We start from the raw sequence: 19925 nt of genomic DNA on the forward strand, positions 1-19925 counted from the left end.
GTCGTGTCGACTGGGCAACACAGTGAATGCGCCGTCTATTTATATATGTCTATGATTGTGGGCACCAGAACCGGAAGTGACGTCTTCATGAGCGCCGGAACCCTGTGGGATTTCCCATGGACGGTCCGCAGAGGATCGAGAGAGAAAGTCAGTGCACCTCGCCACCCCTTGGACCGGCGTGCAATTGTAGTTATTCATGCCTTTTAGCCGCCTCCCATTCGCACGTACGGGTGTGACACATGTAAAGTCTTCACTTCTGGCTACTACTTTGAGAAGCCAGACTATCTAGCTTGTTCCTAATCTCGTGACTTTTTCTGCTGTCAGTTATTTAAATAGTTATAAGTTGAGATAAACTGAATATCACTGAATGGTCAAAATTTGAAATTGTGAATCGTGATGAGTGACGCGTGGACATCCTTTAAGAAGGCTCTGGACGAGATGCTGGGACATCTTAGCTACAGTATTGGCTAAACAGACGGGAGCCAAATGAACTGAATGGCCTCCACTCGTTTATCGGAGTTCTTTTTGTTCTTATATTATCCAGCAGCTAAATAATAATCACAACAATTAAGAATCTGTTAAAATGAGCAAAGCACTTACAGACATTCATTTATTTATTTGCAAATAATATGCAGTGGATTCAGAAACTATTCACTTGTGTTCACATTTTGTTGAAGGTCTACTTGTGGGGGACACGTTTTTAACTCTTTGTTATTCTTTCCTTCTCAGTACAAATCGTCACAGCACCGCCATCCTCTTGATGTACGAGAGATGTCTGTAGGAGACCATCCAGAAGCACACATAGCTTCCTCGGCCCTTCAGTCGACCCCCACGACGTGCAACGGCTTCATCCGTAAATCAAACAAGAATGAAAGAAAATAAACTCACTCTGTGCTACCAAAGAACTTTCAGAATGAAGTCAGGCTTCATCTTGGAGTAGAGATTGAAGCAGATACATCTTTTCAACCTAAAGAAATGGAGACCAACCCAATGGAGAACCTGCAGAGGTGTTTCCGATGATGAAGGGAGTGGATCCAAGCTGGTACTCTAAAATCAGTTCTTCAATGAACACATCAAGGTAATGATAGAAGTCAATCCTGGACAAATTTCATGTACTGTAGATTAGTCCCAATGAACAACTGTAGATGAAACCATCCGCTTGTAGAGCTTCAGATCTCAGCTTGAGCTTTTGAGAACATAAAGGTGAATAGAAAATAAGAGTCTGTAAAGGATCTGTTCTCATCAACATGTGTTCTTTTGCACTTATGGACAGCTGGAACATAATCGGGACCGCCAAGTGAAGAGAAAGGCATTAGAACGACATTCCTTAGAAAATAGACAGCTGTGTATCCGATCCAACATCTCCTACAGCTTCAGGAGGGAACGCCAGGAACGATGAAAAGAATCAATAGGTGGTCCGTGAGCCTTGTGAAAAGGAGAAAGGCAGTGAGGGCTTGCTAATTCACACCAAATAATACAATGGGCGCTTCAATGGGACCCTCTTTGCCTCCGCCTCCTAAAAAGGTGGGAATTTCATTAAGGATCTCCACAGAGGACAACGTGTAGGAATGTAGTAGCAGACTGAAGAGGCACACTGGGGTGTTGGATGATGTGCTGCTGCTTTTGTTTCCCCTCCATGGTCAATGCTGAACCTGTCTCCTCAAGTTAGATGCCACATGCGGTGCATCTGTAATTGTTTAATTAACGATAGACTCAAATGCAAGAGCCTTTTTGAAAATGTTTACCACCACTTATTAACTGTTATGATGTAACCTTCTCCAAGACACAGAACGAGGAGTCATTTTTGATTGATTCATTCACCCTTAGGTAATGAGAAGGCTATATAGCGCCTTGTCCACTGAGAGACCTTTAGGGAGCTTCTACACATAACCTGCAGGGAACGTTTTTAACAAGGATCCTCTTCTGTTCTACTGTGATGTACCATGTTCTTGAAAGTGATTCTGTGTCATCTCATGTATTGTTCTAGTCAATGAAAAATGAAACACCATGTGAGCACAATCTATCCCAACATTCAGTTGTGATATGTACGCATTGTCCTCCATATTTTTTCCAAGTGAAATGCCAGCCTATAAAAGTGAACATCCATCTATCCATCCATCCACTCATTTTCACGCCTTCACTGGATTCGGAGAGTATTCAGACCACTTCACTTTTGTTACCTTGTCTTATGCTGCACTAAAATCATCTCAATGCATTTTTTTCCCTTATCAAACAACTCTCAGTCTCCCAGAATGTTAAGGTGGAAATAGGATTTTAGGAAGTTTTGCAAATTTTTAAAAAATAAAACAAACCAAGCATCACAGTTACACAAGTGTCCTGACACTTTGCGTAGTTTAAGCCCCCTGTGACTTAAATTATGACCTGGAGTCTTCTTTGGGGGGTTCTTGAATTGGTGGAATTTCCTGTCATTCATCTTTGCAGGTCCTCTTAAAACGTCTCTTATGTTGGATGGAGGTCATTGGTGGACAGCTGTTTGCAGGTCTCTCTGGAGATGTTCAATTGGGTTCGAGTCCATTTTCTGACTGGGTCACTCTACACTTGCATTTTTCTTCAAATGTGAAGCAGTGGATAACCTCCCAGCGGTAACAGGGACAGCTAAGGAGGTGCTGAGGGATTTAGAAATTGTAGAGAGAGAAGAGCTGCTCAGATTAAATAGGCTGAAATCAAACAAATCACCAGGACCAAATAATAGTTACCCTCTAGTTCTTATGGAGTCTACTGAGTAGATATATATATATATATTATTGTGAACGCTGGCCCCGGCACAGACAGACGGACGACATATTTTCACCCAACACACTTTTATCTATACTAATAAAAGGCAAAGCCCTCACTCACTCACTCACTCCCTCACTCACTCACTCACTAATTCTCCAACTTCCCGTGTGGGTGGAAGGCTGAAATTTGGCAGGTTCATTCCTTACAGCTTCCTTACAAAAGTTGGGCAGGTTTTATATCGAAATTCTAAGCGTAATGGACATAACTAGAAGCTGTTTTTCCATTTACTGTAATGGAGATGAGCTTGAACGCCGTGGGGGGAGTTTCGTGTGACATCATCACGCCTCCCACGTAATCACGCAGTACATAGAAAACCAGGAAGACCTCAAAAAGCGCTGAAGAAAACATGCATTATATAATTGAGAAGGCAGCGAAACAATAAGAAGCGAGCGAGTGACATATACAACCATATTCATGAGTTCTGCTACTTGGAAACAAAGCACGATGTAAACCTACACTTTAAATTAAGTTCATAGACAGGCTGCGCTGGCGTTTGTAATTTAGTGCCTGCCCATATAAGGCCGTCCGTCAGCGGCAATCCAATAGCAAACTCCACTAAATATTCACGGGTTAAGGACTGTGCTTATGCAGAGGAAGATGAGATGGTCAGGGTGGTGTTTGGTACAAACTCAGCGAAACTGCGAGAGAAAGTTTTAAGTGCCAGGACTAAGGTAACATTAAATACAGCCATGGACATCAGCACGAGATGGCACCAGCACAGCTGGGAACCTTCGATGCATGTACACCGAGCTCACGTGAACTGGCGCAGTGCACAGATAAAAGCAACAGTTCCAAAGAGCTGAACAAAACCGAATTACACAATTGAAAAGGCAGCAAAAATATGAAGCTGATACATACAAGCATATTCATAAATCCAAAACAAAGCACACGTTGGAAAAAGTCAATGTCCGCTAAAGGAAGACAGTGTAAAAAACCCGTGCATGCAGTGTGTCAGGTCTCAGATAAAGAAGAAGACGAGCTGTTTATTGATGCAGTAAGAAACGAATCGATGAATGAAACCTGTCATCTTTACAACGATTGACAAACACGGAATGTAACTTGAACACAACACATCCTACAAATACGAACCTGATTGAAAGAAATAATGATAATCAAATCCTTGATGACAGCAACACTCAGTAACACTCACAAAACAAATACTGTATATTGACAGTCATGTTACGTTATTTTTAAAATGTTCCCTTTTCTTTTCTAGCTTTTTAACACACTACTTCTCGCTGCGATCGGTATATATATATATATATATATATATATAACCCGATCTACATACTCGAATAATGGATACTTTATTAGCCATCAATGATTGTTTTGGTAAAGCCATACTCAGTGTATTCATTAGATGAACGGTAAAAAAGTAAGAGCGAGGGGAGGATGACTTATTGAGGCATGCAGGCTGTAGTGCGCGTCAACTCTATCTGAATTGCGCGATCACATTTGAAAAAATATATCTTTTCAAGTTCTATTTAGTCCATATGTGTCAAACTCAAGGGCCACGGGCCACATCCGCCCGCGTAATTATATCCGCCCGAGATCATTTTATATACTGTATTATTGTTATTAAAGCCGGGTATATGAAGCGCTGGTAACACAATAAACTACAGATCCCATAATGCAGCGCTTCAGCTGCCTTGCCGAACACTTACGCGTTAATCAAGTCTACCTTATGATGCTGCAAGTTATTGCGAAGCTAGCTCACACGATGCTGAAGAGAAAAGTTGATTCTGAAAATAGAGCCTTTAAAACCGATGGGAGGCTGAGTATATGTTTACTGAACCCGTGTGTCTCATTTGTGGAGCTAATGTGGCTGTAATTACAGAATTTAATCTAAGACGGCACTATGAGACAAAACATCAGGGTAACCTGAATGCAATGCAGAAGATACAGAAAGCAGAAGAATTAAATAAGAATCTGACACTTCAGCGGACGTTTTACCCGTGCACAATCACAAAGTGATTTCAAGTGAAGCTGCTTTTATGGGAGACACAAATGCACCAGTGCACCTTGCCCCACTTTCCCTGTTGCCAAGTAATGTTAAACCAAGTCGTCACTACGGTGTTCCCAAATCGCACTTTGCTGATAAGCTGAGCGCACTGAGTTTGCACGGCGCTTTGGTGACTTTGAAGAACAAAAAAAGTCCGTCTACATGCGGCTCGAACCTTGTGCATGTTTGGTAGCACATATCTGTGTGAGAAGCTCTTCTCAGTGATAAAGACTAACAAAACAGCACACAGGAGTCGCCTCACTGATGAGCACCTGCAATCCATCCTGAGAATCTCCACAACACAGAACCTCACACCAAACAGAAACGAACCTGTGGCCAAAAAAAGATGCCAGGCGTCCAGCTCTAAAATGACATATGAGCAAAGACAACTGAATGATTTGATTTGTTATTGCTGAAAGGAACACATTTTATTTATATTTCCAGGTTTTGTTATGCAGCATGTTCATATTTGAATTTGTATAATTTTGACAGGATATATTTTTATGGAGAGCAAAATCTTTTGGGATATTTAAAATCTAAGTTTATTTTTATATAAAATTACATAAGAGTAAAGAAATTTGAATGTTTGTTCTTTTAACGTTTACTTTATTTCTAACTTGTATAATTTAGACAGGATATATTTTTATGGAGAGCAAAATATTATAAGTTGTTTAAGGTTTGAGTTGATTTATTCACGAATAATATTCCTGTCTGTTTTTACCATTCCTACCAAACATATTTCTGTCGACTAAATAAAAATTCCTTCTATTTAAAATTTAAATAGAACTTGAACAAATACTGATAGTTCATAATATCCACGCAGACTTGCACGTAAGAGCGGGAGTTATCCGTTTTAACAAGCAGTGTATTGCACTGATACGAAATAGCTGTGTGTGTATATATGTAGATATGTATGTATATGTATATATATGTTTATATATGTGTGTGTGTATGTATGTATATATATATATATATGTATATATATATGTGTATATGTATAGATATGTATATATATATATATGTTTATGTGTGTGTGTGTAAATATATATATATATATGACAACAACACTCATCACTCACAACAGTGACAAAACAATTACATTGACAATCATGTTACGTTATTTTCAAAATGTTTCCTTTTCTTTTTCATTGCTTCTTTAACACACTACTTCTCCGCTGCGAAGCGCGGGTATTTTGCTAGTTTACAATATTTACAAGTTCCATAAGTCACGTGCACTCACACAACCCCAGTGCCCCTGGCACTGAATCCCCCAAAGTCCAGGGCCCACAGTCTCTGTGCCTTTGTTCCTGGCCAGCTCCATCAATACTGCCTCCCGACTTCCACCAATGACTGGAGGGAGGCGGCCCCTTTTATGGGGACCCGGATGAGCTCCAGCTGCCTCCCGGTACTTGGTCTTGGCCACACCCCTGTGTGGCGGAAGTGCCGGCTGCGCACCCGGAAGCCGTCCATGTAACCCTTGTCGTCTTCCCCCCGGCACTTCCTGGTGTGGCGGAAGTGCCGGGCTCCCGGGATAAATAGGCACTGGGGTGCCGCCTGGCGGTGGCCACGGGTCCCTACAGGGCTGGGCTTCCAAGCCCTCTACCCGCGGCCTCCTGCATAACCAGGACGGATGCCCTCTCTCGATCTGGAGGAGGCACACGCCCTCCTCTGGTCCTCCAAGGCGTCCCGGTCGGGCTCCATCCCCGGCCAAAGACCCCACTGGGAAAGCCTGCTTCGGGGCGCCGCCTGGCGGTGACCACGGGTCCCTACAGGGCTGGGCTTTCAAGCCTAGTACCTGTGGCCCCCCACATAACCAGGACGGACGCCCCCTCGCGGTCTGGCGGTCTGGAGGAGGCACAAGCCCTCCTCTCCTCCTCCTGGGCGTATATATATATATATATATATATATATATATATATATATATATATGTGAGGTGTCTGGTCATACTTAGAGATAATCTAACTTAGACACCATTTAAATATCCGACTATGCCACCCAGTTTATTAAGAGACTGGGAACTCCTGAAATTTACCAGTAATAGCACACAGGTTTCTTTAAATTGGGCGGTGAGTAAACACACAATGAAAGACACAACAGTAATTTCAGGAAAAGCAACAGTAACTTCTATTACACCAGACAATAATAAGTACATTAAAAAGATAAATGAACATAAACCAAATCTAACAGTATCATGAAGAAAATTTCTTTTTTAGAAAGGAAAGCACACAGTCCACACTCTAAAAGTCCATTAATAAACCGAATTGGATGATACAACCTGTAGTGGTGCAAAGTCCAGTTTGTTCTCAGTGTTACCCAACACTTCATTGTTCAACTGTCCACGGATGCACTCTGTTCACCGGACACTCGTTTCCAAGAGAATCGTGGAATCCCTGGCGCCGTCTCTTCGTTGTTCCTTTTCTTCCACCCTGGGCTCCTTGCACTGCTGTGAATTAGGCACGCCTTATTTCTTGCCTGCCAGCTTTGCTCGGTCCTTTCATGCGGCTTCCCACTCTCGCTGGACCCACAACCGGCGTCTCCTTGTAGAGCTGTCTCTTCCTCCCTGGAAGTATTGCCGTCCTTGTGCCTCACATCGTGCCAGCCACGTAACTTTGTCTGCCTGCAAACCCCTGTGCTCTGTCCGAGTGCCTTGGCTGTGTTCTCAGTGGACTGTTCCCCCCAACACTTCTCCTGGCCAGAGATTAAATCTCCTTCAGTCCCTGCAATTATCAGTTCTGAACAACCAGATTAAACGATGGCATATCTAAATTTCCTGGTTTTAATAAATAATGGAAACACAAGTTAACAAAATGTATTGTTACCAACCATTAATGAGTACAGATCTGCTGTTTAGAAACCAACATTTCCAAGTCAGGTAAATCCAGACATCCTCCAAGGCCAGACTTCAAAGCGGCGACTCCTTTGCTAGACAGCAGATACTTACACAAACAATCCTGACACAATCAGTAACTGGATTATCCAGGATCCTCCAAGGATGCAGCAGTTCTGTTATCACACGTGGTATTGTTTGTAAATCTCAACCAGCCATAAACTTCAAAATGGTGACTCCTATGCAATCCAGCCAATACCTACAATCTGCAGACAGCCTTTTAACTTCTCACCCCCACTGCCAACAATGTCTGCCTAATTCCTTGTTCATCTGCTGGGTTTTAAATGTAATATTTGCATGTTTCTTTTCCTAAGAGAGGAATGGAATGACCCAGTGTACAAAAATGTCCCCCCTCTGACATATATATAAATATAAATATTGTAAGAAGAATGGCCATCAGACATTGCAAACCCCCGTATAATTTTTCCCAGCTGCAAAACTGTTGCGAAAGCATAGACATGTTCGTACAATAGAGTCCAAAACAGAACTGACTTAGTATACACAAGATGGCAGCTTTAAAGGCCTGAGGGAAGTGATGTCATCAGGGTCGGAACCGGAAGTGTCGTCATTGGCTGCCCCAGAGCTGGGCGGGTTTTCCCTAGAATGGTCTGTAAGTGAGCCACCCCCTGCTCCGGCGTGGAATTACATGTATTCAAGCCCTTTGGTCATCTCCTAACCACGCGTGTATGACAATATATATATATATATATACTAGACATTAAGGCCGTTACAATAACGGGCGCTAGAACAGTAGTGCATAAACATTAGTAGGAACAGTCGATATTAAATAGCAAGGGACACTGACCTCATTCTGTTTCATGTCTTCATTTTTTGTTGTCAAAAATATTTTTGCAAGAAGCTAAAAGTAAACTAATAATAAGAATAAAATAGAAACGTATGACAATACAGTAAGTATAATTAATATTGCCTTAGTGTAAACCTTTGTAACAATATGTAATACACAATATCTGAAGAAGATATTTAGGAAAAATTTCATTATAGACAACGTTTCTTGTAAATATTCTGTCTGAGTTTGGCAAGAGTTTGTCTTGTTCAGGACCATCTACAACCTTGACAACAACATCTGGACAACTTCTAACTCTTGATAATGCAACATATAACTGACCATGGCTGAATACTGGATCTGGCAAGCAAAGGCCAACTTTTTGTAAGGTTTGCTCCTCTGAGTCTCTCTCTCTTTTAGCGTTTTTTTGACGCTCATTTTCTTTTTCTTCAATCGACCTATTTTTTTTTTTTTGTCTTTCAGCCTTTCATTTGGTGATGTTTACTTGTCGAGCTGACTGTTCCTCCAGGAGATGTTGATTGTCTGTGTCTTTTGTCCTACTTGACGTGTACTTTTTTATTTTGGGTGGCATGTTGTTAGTAGATACGTCCATAATATTTTCTCTTACAGTAATACTGGCTTGTACGTGGCTGTAATACGCGTCACTGTATTGTGTGCCTTTAAATTTCTCTCGCAGTAATACTGGTTTTTATTTCCGTAAAATGCCAGTCATTTTCTCTGACAGTAATACTGGCTTTGATGTCCGTAATATGACTTCAATTTTCTGTCACAACAGTGGGCAATCAGCAGAGTGTCCCCAGCAACTGATGTAATGTGTGGTGTGCAATTGATAATCGTGACTGTGTCGTCTCTCCAGCAAGTACTGTGCAGTTCCCCAGCAACTATTTTAATCTGTGCTGGCGTGTAGCTGATTATTGTATGGGTGGCATCTCCCCAGCAACGGATTTTATGTGCGTGGCCGCGACCACCCAATCAGCACTCTCCCCAGCAATGATGTCGTTTATTTGCTTATCATGCGCTGCCGCGGTCAGGCCATTCACTGTGTGCCCAGCTTCAAGTGTGTGTGCGACCAAGGTGCCGTGCGCATGGGCAGTGCACGGTGCGATGTGTGTCGCGGCCCCGCACATGCGAACTTCACCAGAAGACACACACACACGGACACCTGGATGCACGCGGGGCTTTTATTAAAGAGGATATATTTATATATATATATACACACACACACATATACTGCTCAAAAAAATGAAAGGAGCTCTCTTGAATGAGAGTACAGCATCAAGTCAGTGACACTGGTGGGCTGTTGATCTGCTCAGTTAAGGAGCAGAGCGGCTTGTTCACCAGTTTCAGCTGCTTTGGTGCACTCGAGGGGCAACACTGAGAGAGACGACCCCCAAAACAGGAATGAATGGGTTAACAGGTGGAGGGAGGCCACTGACTTTTTTCCCCTCTTTTATCTGTTTTGTCACTCTTTTTGTATTTGTCTATGGTCAGTGTCACTACTGGTAGTGTGAGGCCATACCTGGACCCTGCAGAGTTTGGTGGCACAGGTAGTCCAACTTCTCCAGGATGGCAGGCACATCAATACGTGGCATTGCCAGAAGGTTTGCTGTGTCTCCCAGCACAGTCTCAAGGACATGGAGGAGATTCCAGGAGACAGCAGATTCTGACAGGGACTCTTGTAGAAGGTCCTTAAACCATTAGCAGGACCCACCACTATCTGCTCCTTTGGCCAAAGAGGAACAGGATGAGCCCTGCCATATCCTACAAAATGACTTCCAGCAGGCAGGCAGGCAGGCCACTGGTGTGAATGTCTCTGACCAAACAATCAGAAACAGACTTCATAAGGGGGGCCTGATGGCCCGACATCCTCTAGTGGGGACCGTGGAGCTTGATTGGCATTTGCCATAGAATACTGGAATTGGCAGGTCCACCACTGGCAGGCGCCCTGTTCTTTTCACAGATAAGAGAGCAGGTTCACCCTGAGCACATGTGACAGACGTGAAAGGGTCTGCAGAAGCCGTGGAGAACGTTATGCAGCCTGTAACATCGTTCAGCATGACTGGTTTGGTGGGGGGTCAGTGATGGTATATCTGGGGAGGCAAGTACATGGAGGAACGCACCGACCTCTACAGGCTACGCAACGGCACCTGGACTGCCATTAGCTATCGAGATGAAATCCTTGGACCCCTTGTCAGATCCTATGCTGGTGCAGTTCCTCCTGGTGCACAATAAGGCCCAGCCTCATGTGTTTGTGAGAGGATGAAGGAATTGATACCATTGTCTGCCCCCACCCTCATACTCACTCACTTGACCTCAATCCAATAGAACACATCTGGGTGGGACATTATGTTTGGGTCCATCCGACACCTCAGACTGTCCAGGAGCTCAGTGGGTCCAGATCTGGGAGGAGATCCCCCAGGACACCATCGGTCATCTCATTAGGACGTTGCCAAGAGGGGACTGGGTGGTCTCTTGGTCTGGAATCCCTGCAGATTTTATTTTTTTTCTCCAGCCGTCTGGAGTTTTTTTTTGTTTGATTTTTCTGTCCACCCTGACCATTGGACCTTACTTATACTATGTTAAATAATGTTGACTTATTTTATTTTATAACTGTGTCTTTTATTTTTCTATTCTTCATTTTGTAAAGCACTTTGAGCTACTGTTTGTATGAAAATGTGCTATAGAAATAAATGTTGTTGTTGTTGTTGTCAGGCCATGGAGAGGTGAGAGAGGTGGGGGGATACAAACTACTGAGTATGATTTAGAGTTGCTGCAATTAAATTTTGGACAGATGGCCCCGCATGCCTGCATCATTTTCTCCCTTTGATTTTTGGGGTGTCTTTGAATTGGCTGAGCTTTCAAAGTAGCAACTTCCTTTTAATATGCGACATGCTTTATGGAAACAGTAGGATTTCAGAAGTGACATGAAGTTTATTGGACTAACAGAAAAATGTGCATAAATGTGGGCACCCCAACAGAGATATGACATCAATACTTAGTGGAGCCTCCTTTTGCTCCTTTGATCCTCCAGACGCTGTCCTCCTGTAGCCTGTGATGAGTGTCTGGATTCTGGATGGAGGTATTTCTGACCATTCTTCATACAAAATCTCTCCAGTTCAGTTCAATTTGATGGACAGCCTGCTTCAAATCATCCCATAGATTGTCGATGATCTTCAAGTCAGGCGACTGTGACGGCCATTCCAGAACATTGTACTTCTCCCTCTGCGTGAATGCCTTTGTAGATTTCCAACTGTGTTTTGGGTCATTGTCTTGTTGGAATATCCAACCCCTGCGTAACTTCAACTTTGTGACTGATGCTTGAACATTATCCTGAAGTATTTGTTGATATTGGGTTGAATTCATCTGACCCTCGACTTTAACGAGGGCCGCAGTCCCTGAACTAGTCACACAGCCCCACAGCATGATGGGACCTCCACCAAATCTGACAGTAGGTAGCAGGTGTTTTTCTTAGAATGCGGTGTTCTTCTTCCGCCATGCAAAGAACTTTTTGTTCTGACCAAATAACTCAATTTGTGTCTCATCAGTCCAAAGCACTTTGTTCCAAAATGACTCTGGCTTGTCTAAATGAGCATTGGCAGACAACAAGCGACTCTGTTTGTGGCGTGAGTGCAGAAAGGGCTTCTTTCTCGTCACCCTGCCATACTGATGCTCTGAATTGCAGAACGATGTACAGATACACCATCTGCAGCGAGATGTTCTTGCAGGTCTTTGGAGGTGATCTGTGGGTTGTCTGTCACCATTCTCACAATCCTGCCTCTCCATATGCCGCTCCTGTATTTGTCTTGGCCTGCCAGACCTGCTGAGTTGGTTTAACAGCAACTGTGCCTGTGGCCTTCCATTTCCTGATTCCATGCCTTACACTTGAAACTCACAGTTTGAACCTCTGAGATGGCTTTTTGTAACCTTCCCCTAAACCAGGAGACTGAACAATCTTTTTTTTCAGTTCTTTTGAGAGTCGCTTTGAGGATCCCATGCTGTCTGTCACTCTTCAGAGGAGAGTCAAAGGGAAGGAAGCACAACTTGTAGTTGACCACCTTAAATACCTTTGACCACTCATGATTGGACACTCCTGTGTATGAAGTTCAAGGCTTCACGAGCTCATCCAACCAAGTCATCAGCACTGAGCAGTGACGGGCATTCAAATCAGCACAATGACAAGGGGACCCACATTTGTTTTTATTGAAAGGAGAGTCAATTATTATGCAGGCTGAGAGGGGTTCCCAAACTTTTTCATATGACTGTATATATATATATATATATATATATATATATATATATATATATATATATATATATATATATATATATATATATATATATACAGTGGAACCTTGGTGTACGTCCTTAATTCGTTCCAGACCCTTTGACTTATACCAAACAAATTTTTCCCATAAAAAATAATGGGAAAATGATTAATCCGTTCCCATGAAAAAAAAAATCCTATTGCTATTGGCATATTATACATTGATGGGGTTGTATAAAGTAATTTAAACACTGCTTAATACTAAAATACATAAATACAAAAGCAATTAGATGAAATAAATGAAAATTTTACCTTACTTTACTTTTTAATAACATCTTTGTTTTTCACAATCGTAGATACCGTCGTTCTCGGCAAACGTTATGCAACAGTCATGTCCCGGATACGCATGCCACCTTCATATTTTTCAACAGTCAATTCAAATTTACATGAAAAAAACAAAATCACGTTGTGACGATGCAGGTTTGCTGTATGCTCCCATCTGCTGCCGGGGAGCCCTTGAACCCTACATCGTCTGTAATGTGCCTCACTGCTACCCTCATCGGTAAAGCAAGGGGATGGTGAAAAAGTGCAGGGTGCTTTTATTTAAACAATTAACAAAACAAGGTGTTCAAATTAAAGTGCAGTCTCCAAAGTTCCAATAAATAATCCATAAAATCAGAAGTGAAACGTGGAGGTTAAAAACAATAGAAAAAAGTCTTCTTAAAAACAACAAAGTCAAAATAGAGCAGGAAGCATTCTTTAAAAATAAAAAAATAAAAAAAAAACAAGAAGAAGCCCGGTGCCTTTTTACCTGGCGGCCCCCCTGCTTCCCAAAAGGGGAGTCGCCCTACTTGCAGCTGACGTTAACTCTGCCTACTTCAGCTACTTCTCTCTCTCTCTCTCTCTCTCTCTCTCTCTCTCACTCACTCACTCACCCTCCCGTCCGTTCTTTCTTTTTACTCCCCTTCAAGCCGACTCGCGCTTCTGTTTATCAAGATAAGCAGCCCCAGGAACAATCACGAATGCTGACGGTCCCTCACAAGTGCACTTTGGTGAGAAACGCCCACATCTCTAATCGCCCTGACAACCTTCAGCCACATAACCACCACGCCCCCTCACCAAGCTGCGAGCGCGGTGATTATTTATTTTAAAGCTGGACTTTGACAGGAGCTGTGGACCCGCTTATATCACACACGTGAAAGTTCACATGGAGTTATAGCGCGGGTTGTTCACTGAATGCTAGCAACTGGCGCACTAACGCTTGTGGGCAGTCGCGGCTTTGTCTCGAGAGAGGTAAACAAGGTTAGCACGAGTCGGATTCCAAACAAAGGTTGTATACCAAACAAAATTTTCTGTGTCCAAACAGGACGTATACCAAGTTGGACTTATTCCAAAGCAGACGTATACCGAGGTACCACTGTATATATATATATATATATATATATATATATATATATATATATATATATATATATATATATATATATATATATATATATATATATATAGTTAAATGACTGTACCAGGACTGGATCATCCTATTATATAAAAGGGGTGACAGGGCAGATCCAAGCAATTATAGGCCAGTAAGCTTAAGGCCGGAGTTATACTTCACGCGACGCGACGCATGCTGCAGCGGACGCTCCTGCTACGTAAACGTTGTAGTGTTTATACCTGCGCGCGTACTTTATGTAAATCTGGAGGAATCCACCAGGTGGCAGTGCGAGATATTATCGCGGTGAGAACATGTTCGGCTTCTCTGTGTTGTGAATTGCCTAAAACACCTATTAAATTCCGATAACACCTTACCGCAATATCTGTGAAAAGGATGTTTATTGATTAAATCCATAAATCCAGGGATGTATGTGTCCATTCCAGGAAGCATTGGGCACGAGTGAGAAACAATCCCTGGACGAGGTCTCCGCTCATCGCAAGGTGAATACAAGCACACACATACACTAGCGTCATTTTAGCGGCACCAAATCCCCAAATCTGCATATCTTTGGAAGGAAACCAGAGCACAGTGTGGAACAGCAGTGCTATCGCTCCGCCACCGTGACACCCCCATGTGTGTAATTATTCCCCCATGTGTGTATTTATTAACGGTAGTCATTATTTAAACGAAATTATATGTAAAATGTAACATACACATTTTAATGCATATCATCATGATAGTGATATCAAGTATAAATTTAAAGATTCTAAATGTGCAGAGAGTTGGAATATCAGACATTTAATTTGTTCTGTTTGGCGATCTATTGCTGCTTTCTGCTGCTGAAGCCAAATGCCGACATACAGATGCATTCGTGGTGCTTTTATATTCAAGCGTCGCATATTCCCGATCGTAATGACACGATACATTTTAAAAGTCTCACATACTATCTTTTGTGCCGTCTATTTTTTATTGTTTTACTTTACCTGCTGTCAGGTCCAAGAAGCTCGTAGCGATTAAAAACTGGGATGACGTTTACGACCGTCTGCGTTAATGATAAAGTAAACTACGAGGTTAAAGCCGAAATTTCCACTTTAATCTCAAAATACACATTTTCACCGTGTCCTTTATTTTTTTCTCAGTGGCTCAAATATAACGCCATACATTATGTTGCAAAAATTAAAAAATATAAAAGACATACATAAATGACACGATACATTTTAAAAGTCTCACATACCATCTTTTGTGCCGTCTATTTTTTGCAACTTCACATCGGCTACATAATGTATAGCGCTGTATTTGAGCCATTCATCAAACAGCAAAGTGCGCACATCGATCCCCGAAGGATCTCCTTTGAGGCTTGCTGTCACATGTAGATAGTAAACAGAGACTCTGACGTCACGTTCCGACTTTTAGCACACTGCGCCCCCCGACTTTTTACTGGTACTGCAACTCGCGCATGTGTCGCGTTAATTTCTGAGGACCTGCTCAGAGGACGCGTGAAATGAACGCTGGGAACGCGTGGCAGCCATGATGCGGGGGGCGTACGCGTTCTGAGCGTGAAGTATAAATGAGCCCTAACATGCATCACAGGAAAATTAATGGAAGGAATTATTAAGGATTAAAGATTGAGCAACACATGGCAAGGACAGGAGTTATTAGGAACAGTCAGCTTGGGTTCAGAAGAGGGAGGTCGTGTTTTACTAACATGTTGGAATTTCTATGAGGAGGCAACAAAAGGATACGATCAAAGTGGAGCTTATGATATTATTTATCTGGACTTTCAGAAAGCATTTGATGAGGTGCCACATGAGAGTTTGGGCATCAAATTAAAAGAAGTGGGAGTTCAGGGTGATGTTTTTAGATGGGTGCAGAATTGGCTCAGACACAGGAAGCAGAGGGTGATGGTGTGAGGAACCTCATCAGAACTGGCCGATGTTAAGAGTGGTGACCAGCAGGGGGCAGTGCTAGGGCCGCTGCTATTTTTAATATATATAAATGACTAGCAGAATACCAAGCCAGAGAGAAGTAGTGTGTTAAAGAAGTTATGAAAAGAAAAGCAAACATTTTAAAAATAACATAAGATGATTGTTAATGTAATTGTTTTGTCATTGATATGAGTGTTGCTGGCATATATATATATATATATATATATATATATATATATATATATATATATATACATACACACACACACACAGACACATATATAAACATATATATACATATAAACATATATATAAATATATATATATATATACACATCTATACACATATATATACAGTTATATATATATACACATATACACACATACATATATATATATACACATATATATACAAATCTACATATATATATCCACATATATATATATATTAGGTGGGACTCGATTAAAAAATTAATCCAATTAATTAGAGGCTGTGTAAGAATTAATCTTGATTAATCGTATGTAATCGCACACGTAAATTTGCCCCAAATCGCAAATGTTTTTTTTTTTTTAAAACGGTTTTAGTGGGCTTACAGAATCAAATAATAGACATGGACATGAATATTGTAAACTGAAGCTGTTTTAATTTCTGAAAAAAAAAAAAGCCTTTAAACTGCATTTGAATTCAAAACAGAAACAAAAATATCATCCCTGGTTAAAATTGGGCAGACTTAAAAATAAAGTGGTAGTTTAAGTACTTTAAGTACATTTTCAGAATAGTATTGTCTTTAAATAATAATAACCAAAATTTCACCATAAAGTGCAGTTTTTGTCAGAAACATAAAAGGTAATTTGACCAGCTTACTCTTTAAACTCTGAGTAACATTAGCCAAAATTATTTTGTACATTAGGCTAAAACAGTGTGATCATTGAACATTTTGTAATTAGATGTATTTAGAATTACTAACGGTCACGGAAGTCCAATGATCCCCAGTAAGAGCCACAAAGTCCGCTTTCTGTAATGCATCTAATTTTGCTTGCTTTTCAGTGTGCACAAAACCATGCTTTTATCAAGGCTTCGGGAAGTCGAAATGATCAGTCGTAGGAACGCGCTTTATTCCGACTCTAACATTTTTGTAGCTGTGATGTGTGCATCAGTGTAATGGATGTACCAGGAAATCATGCATTGACAAAAGTTCCCGCTTGCTTGGAATTGAAAGTGTGATTAAATGCGTTATTTTTTAACGCGTTATGGAGTACATGCATCGAAGCTTCTCAACTGTGCTTGTGCTAAGAAAGGGAAAAATAACGTAACATGATTCTGCGTTAACCTAATATTTTTTCATACGTCCCAAACCAAGGAGATGCGAAGGTAAAATGAATCGGTAGCGCGTACATAGTCAGTACATCCCTCTCGAATCGAACCTCGAATGTCGCGTTAGAGGCTTAAGACTCTACAATTAGCCACAGCGTGTGGCTTGTCTATGCTAAAGTATGTATTGTAGATCGGGTATATATATACATTTATATATATATACCCGTACGCAGTGGAGAAGTAGAAGTTATGAAAAGAAAAGGGAACATTTTAAAAATAACGTAACATGATTGTCAATATACAGTAATTGTTTTGTGAGTGTTATTGAATGTTGCTGTCATCAAGGATTTGATTATCATTATTTCTTTCAATCAGGCTCGTATTTGTAGGATGTGTTCAAGTTACATTCCGTGTTTGTCAATCGTTGTAAAGATAAGAGGTTTCATTCATCGATTAGTTTCTTACTGCATCAATAAACAGCTCGTCTTCCTTTTATCTGTGATGTGACAAACTGCATGCACGGGTTTTTTTTTTCACTGTCTTCCTTTAGCGGGACATTCACTTTTTCCACCGTGTGCTTTGTTTCCGCAGTAGCTGCACTTATGAATATGATTGTATGTATAAGACGCTTCATATTTTTTGCTGCCTTCTCAATTGTGTAATTCGGTTTTTGTTCAGCACTCTTTGGAACTGTTGCTTTTTGTCTGTGCACTGCGTCAGTTCACGTGAGCCGCTTGGTGTTCTTGCATCGAAGGTTCCCAGCTGTACTGGTGCCATCTCGTGTAATGTCAGCTAAGACCCGGCACTTAAAAGTTTCTCTCGCAGTTTCAATGAGTTTGTGCCAAACACCACCCTGACCATCTCATCTTCCTCTGCATAAGCACAGTCCTTCACACGTGAATATTTACCGGCAGTGTTTGTATTGGATTGCCGCTGATGGACGGCCTTATATGGGCAGGCACTAAATTACAAACGCTAGTGGCAGCCTGTCTATGAACTTAATTTAATATAAACTTACGGTTCACGCCGTGCTTTGTTTCCGCAGTAGCTGTACTTATGAATATGCTTGTATGCATCATTTGCTTCATAATGTTTTTCTGCCTTCTCAATTGTGAAATGGCGTTTTGTGCTCATCACTGTTTGGAGTTCTTCCTTGTTCTCTACGTACTTACGTAGGAGGCGTGATGATGTCACACGAAACTCCGCCCCCCGCGGCCATCTCTAATTCAACTCCATTACATTATATGGGGAAAAATAGCTTCCAGTTATGACCCTTATGCGTAGAATTTCGAAATGAAACCTGCCCAACTTTTGTAAGTAAGCTGTAAGGAATAAGCCTGCCAAATTTCAGCCTTCTACCTACACGGGAAGTTGGAGAATTAGTGATGAGTGAGTGAGTGAGTGAGTGAGTGAGTGAGGGCTTTGCCTTTTATTAGTATAGATTTAGATAGGAATATAAGTAACAAGCTGGTTAAGTTTGCAGATGATGCCAAGATAGGTGGATTAGCGAGAATGCATTGATGTTATTTTGGAGGAATTATTTCATTTGCTTTTTTGGCCTGAAGGCTCGATCTCATCCAAATCTTGTTAATGTTCTTATTCCCAGAGTTGACCCTAAACCACTCCTGTGTTGCCCTTTGCAAAAATTAGGCAATAGCAAAAAGATGAGAGCCCAAAACAGAACTGACAGATTGACCAAAACATGGCGGGTTTTAAAGCCAGGCAGGGGAAGTGACGTCATTGGGGCAGGAACAGGAAGTGATGATACTGGGCCCTGAGCCAGAAGTGATGTCATCAAGCCCAGGCGGAATTTCCAGTGTTTGGTCTGGAGGGGATAAAGAGAAAAGGATCCATGCACTGTGCCATCCCCTGGTCCGGCCCTGAATGGTCCTTTTTTGAACACTTCAGCCAACTCCCATGTGTACGTGTGTGACGGCCTTCATCCCTCAGTGCTCTACAGCAGGTATTTTATTAAGGATATCTCTGCGCTTTTCTCCATCCAGCTTTCTCTTGACCCTTGGCCAGTCCTTGCAGTCCCTGATTCCGCTACCGCCAAGATTCACCATCATAAGAGTATGGCACTTGTGATGAGTGGTGCCTGGTTTCCTCCTGACATGGCGCTAATCTTGGTCTCATCAGAAAACGCATCCCAAGATTATGCAAGATGAGATGATTGGACCACCCAAGTACGAGTGCGTTGTAGGCTGTGAGGTCATGGGTGGGCTCCCATCGGAAGTACAATTGCTCTTCTGATCCTTGGTGGAATCAATTGGTTGCTGGAAGATCATTAGATGCTGTTAGTGGGCTGATGGGTGACTCTGGACAAGACCAGCAATAACTGGGGTGCCAAACGGGCACTAAACCCACAAAAGGTTAAATAAGACCTTTAAGCCAGGTTTATACTTCATGCTCCAGCGGATGCTCCTGCTACGCAAACGTTGTGCTGTTTATACTCACGCGCATACTTTATGTAAATCTGGAAGATTCCACCA

General features: G+C 41.8%; 1 protein-coding gene across 4 annotated transcripts in view; it reads left to right on the plus strand.

Annotated features, from left to right (window-relative positions):
* LOC120522721 (ubiquitin carboxyl-terminal hydrolase 47-like) overlaps positions 1 to 2375 on the plus strand; it is a 69033-nt gene extending 66658 nt beyond the window's left edge. For all 4 annotated transcript variants that reach the window (XM_039743468.1, XM_039743469.1, XM_039743476.1 and 1 more), the window contains one exon: positions 730 to 2375. In XM_039743468.1, the coding sequence (XP_039599402.1) occupies positions 730 to 781 (52 nt within the window). In that variant the 3' untranslated portion in view covers positions 782 to 2375. The remainder of the gene's footprint in view (positions 1 to 729) is intronic.
* The last annotated feature ends 17550 nt before the right edge of the window (positions 2376 to 19925 follow it).

This window comes from Polypterus senegalus, chromosome 2 (assembly GCF_016835505.1).
Source record: "Polypterus senegalus isolate Bchr_013 chromosome 2, ASM1683550v1, whole genome shotgun sequence".
NCBI classification, from domain to species: Eukaryota; Metazoa; Chordata; class Cladistia; order Polypteriformes; family Polypteridae; genus Polypterus; species Polypterus senegalus.